Source organism: Corvus brachyrhynchos, unplaced genomic scaffold, assembly GCF_000691975.1.
Source record: "Corvus brachyrhynchos isolate BGI_N302 unplaced genomic scaffold, ASM69197v1 scaffold47, whole genome shotgun sequence".
NCBI lineage: Eukaryota > Metazoa > Chordata > Aves > Passeriformes > Corvidae > Corvus > Corvus brachyrhynchos.
In genome coordinates, this window is record NW_008239292.1 from 1,707,029 (window position 1) to 1,708,012 (window position 984).

The window sequence follows — 984 nt, forward strand, 5'->3', positions numbered from 1 at the left end:
AGCCGAGCATCCGCACCCAGCGCAGGACGATGCAGCGGAAGATGCTTGGCTTGAAGTACAGGATGAACACCTGGAGCAGCAGGAGAGGGGGATTGCGGGCTGGATCCCACCCGCTGGAGCTCAAGAGCCACCTGGATCCCCACCTGCTGAAGCTCAGGAACCACCTGGATCCCACCTGCCAGAGCCTCGGGAACCACCTGGATCCCACCCACCGGAGCTTCGGGAACCACCTGGATCCCACCCACCGGAGCCTCAGGACCCATCTGCTTTCCAGGCCAGCCCTGTGCCACCCTCCCCCTTGACCCTACAGCACCCGCTGCAGCTCGTGCGGGATGGGAGAGGGGATTTGGGCAGGGATTAATTCCCGCAGCCAGCGGGAGAAAAGGGATTTGGTTTTCTGAGAAGTTTTATAGGGCAGCCCCCAGGGATTGCGCCAGCAAAATTAACAATTAGGTGGAGCCGTGCCCTGCTTGGGGCAGCTCCATCCTGGAAACCCCATCCCAGAGCTTTCCAGCCCTGGGGATAGCTGGATACTCACGGGGAAGTAGAGGAGGAGGGACCCGAAGAGGATGGTCTCCAGCAGGATGATCCCTGATGTCCGGATCCTCTGTGGGGACAGCAGTGTGAGGGTGCAGCCTCAGAGGGGCCGGGGCAGGGGGATCCCCCCAGGGCAGGGGGGGACACGGGGACACCTTGCCTTGCTCCGTCGGAAGTGGTAGGACACGAGCATGCTGAGGAAGATGGCCAGCATGCAGCAGGCCTGGCACGACAGCACCGCTGCCCGCAGCACCGGGTCCTCCTGGATCAGGCAGGGCGTGTCGTCCTCGCAGGTGGCACAGCCCGGGCGGCACGGCCGGCACATGCTGAGGAAGATGGCCAGCATGCAGCAGGCCTGGCACGACAGCACCGCTGCCCGCAGCACCGGGTCCTCCTGGATCAGGCAGGGCGTGTCGTCCTCGCAGGTGGCACAGCCCGGGCGGCACG

At 64.6% G+C, this 984-nt stretch overlaps 1 protein-coding gene across 1 annotated transcript in view; it reads right to left on the minus strand.

Annotated features, from left to right (window-relative positions):
• LOC103619958 (probable G-protein coupled receptor 158) overlaps window positions 1-883 on the minus strand; it is a 3,628-nt gene extending 2,745 nt beyond the window's left edge. The window contains exons 1-3 of the mRNA XM_017740516.1: window positions 698-883; window positions 539-607; window positions 4-70 (exon numbers count right to left, since the gene is read on the minus strand). Coding sequence (XP_017596005.1) covers window positions 4-70; window positions 539-607; window positions 698-883 — 322 coding nt within the window. The remainder of the gene's footprint in view (window positions 1-3; window positions 71-538; window positions 608-697) is intronic.
• Window positions 884-984: the final 101 nt, after the last annotated feature.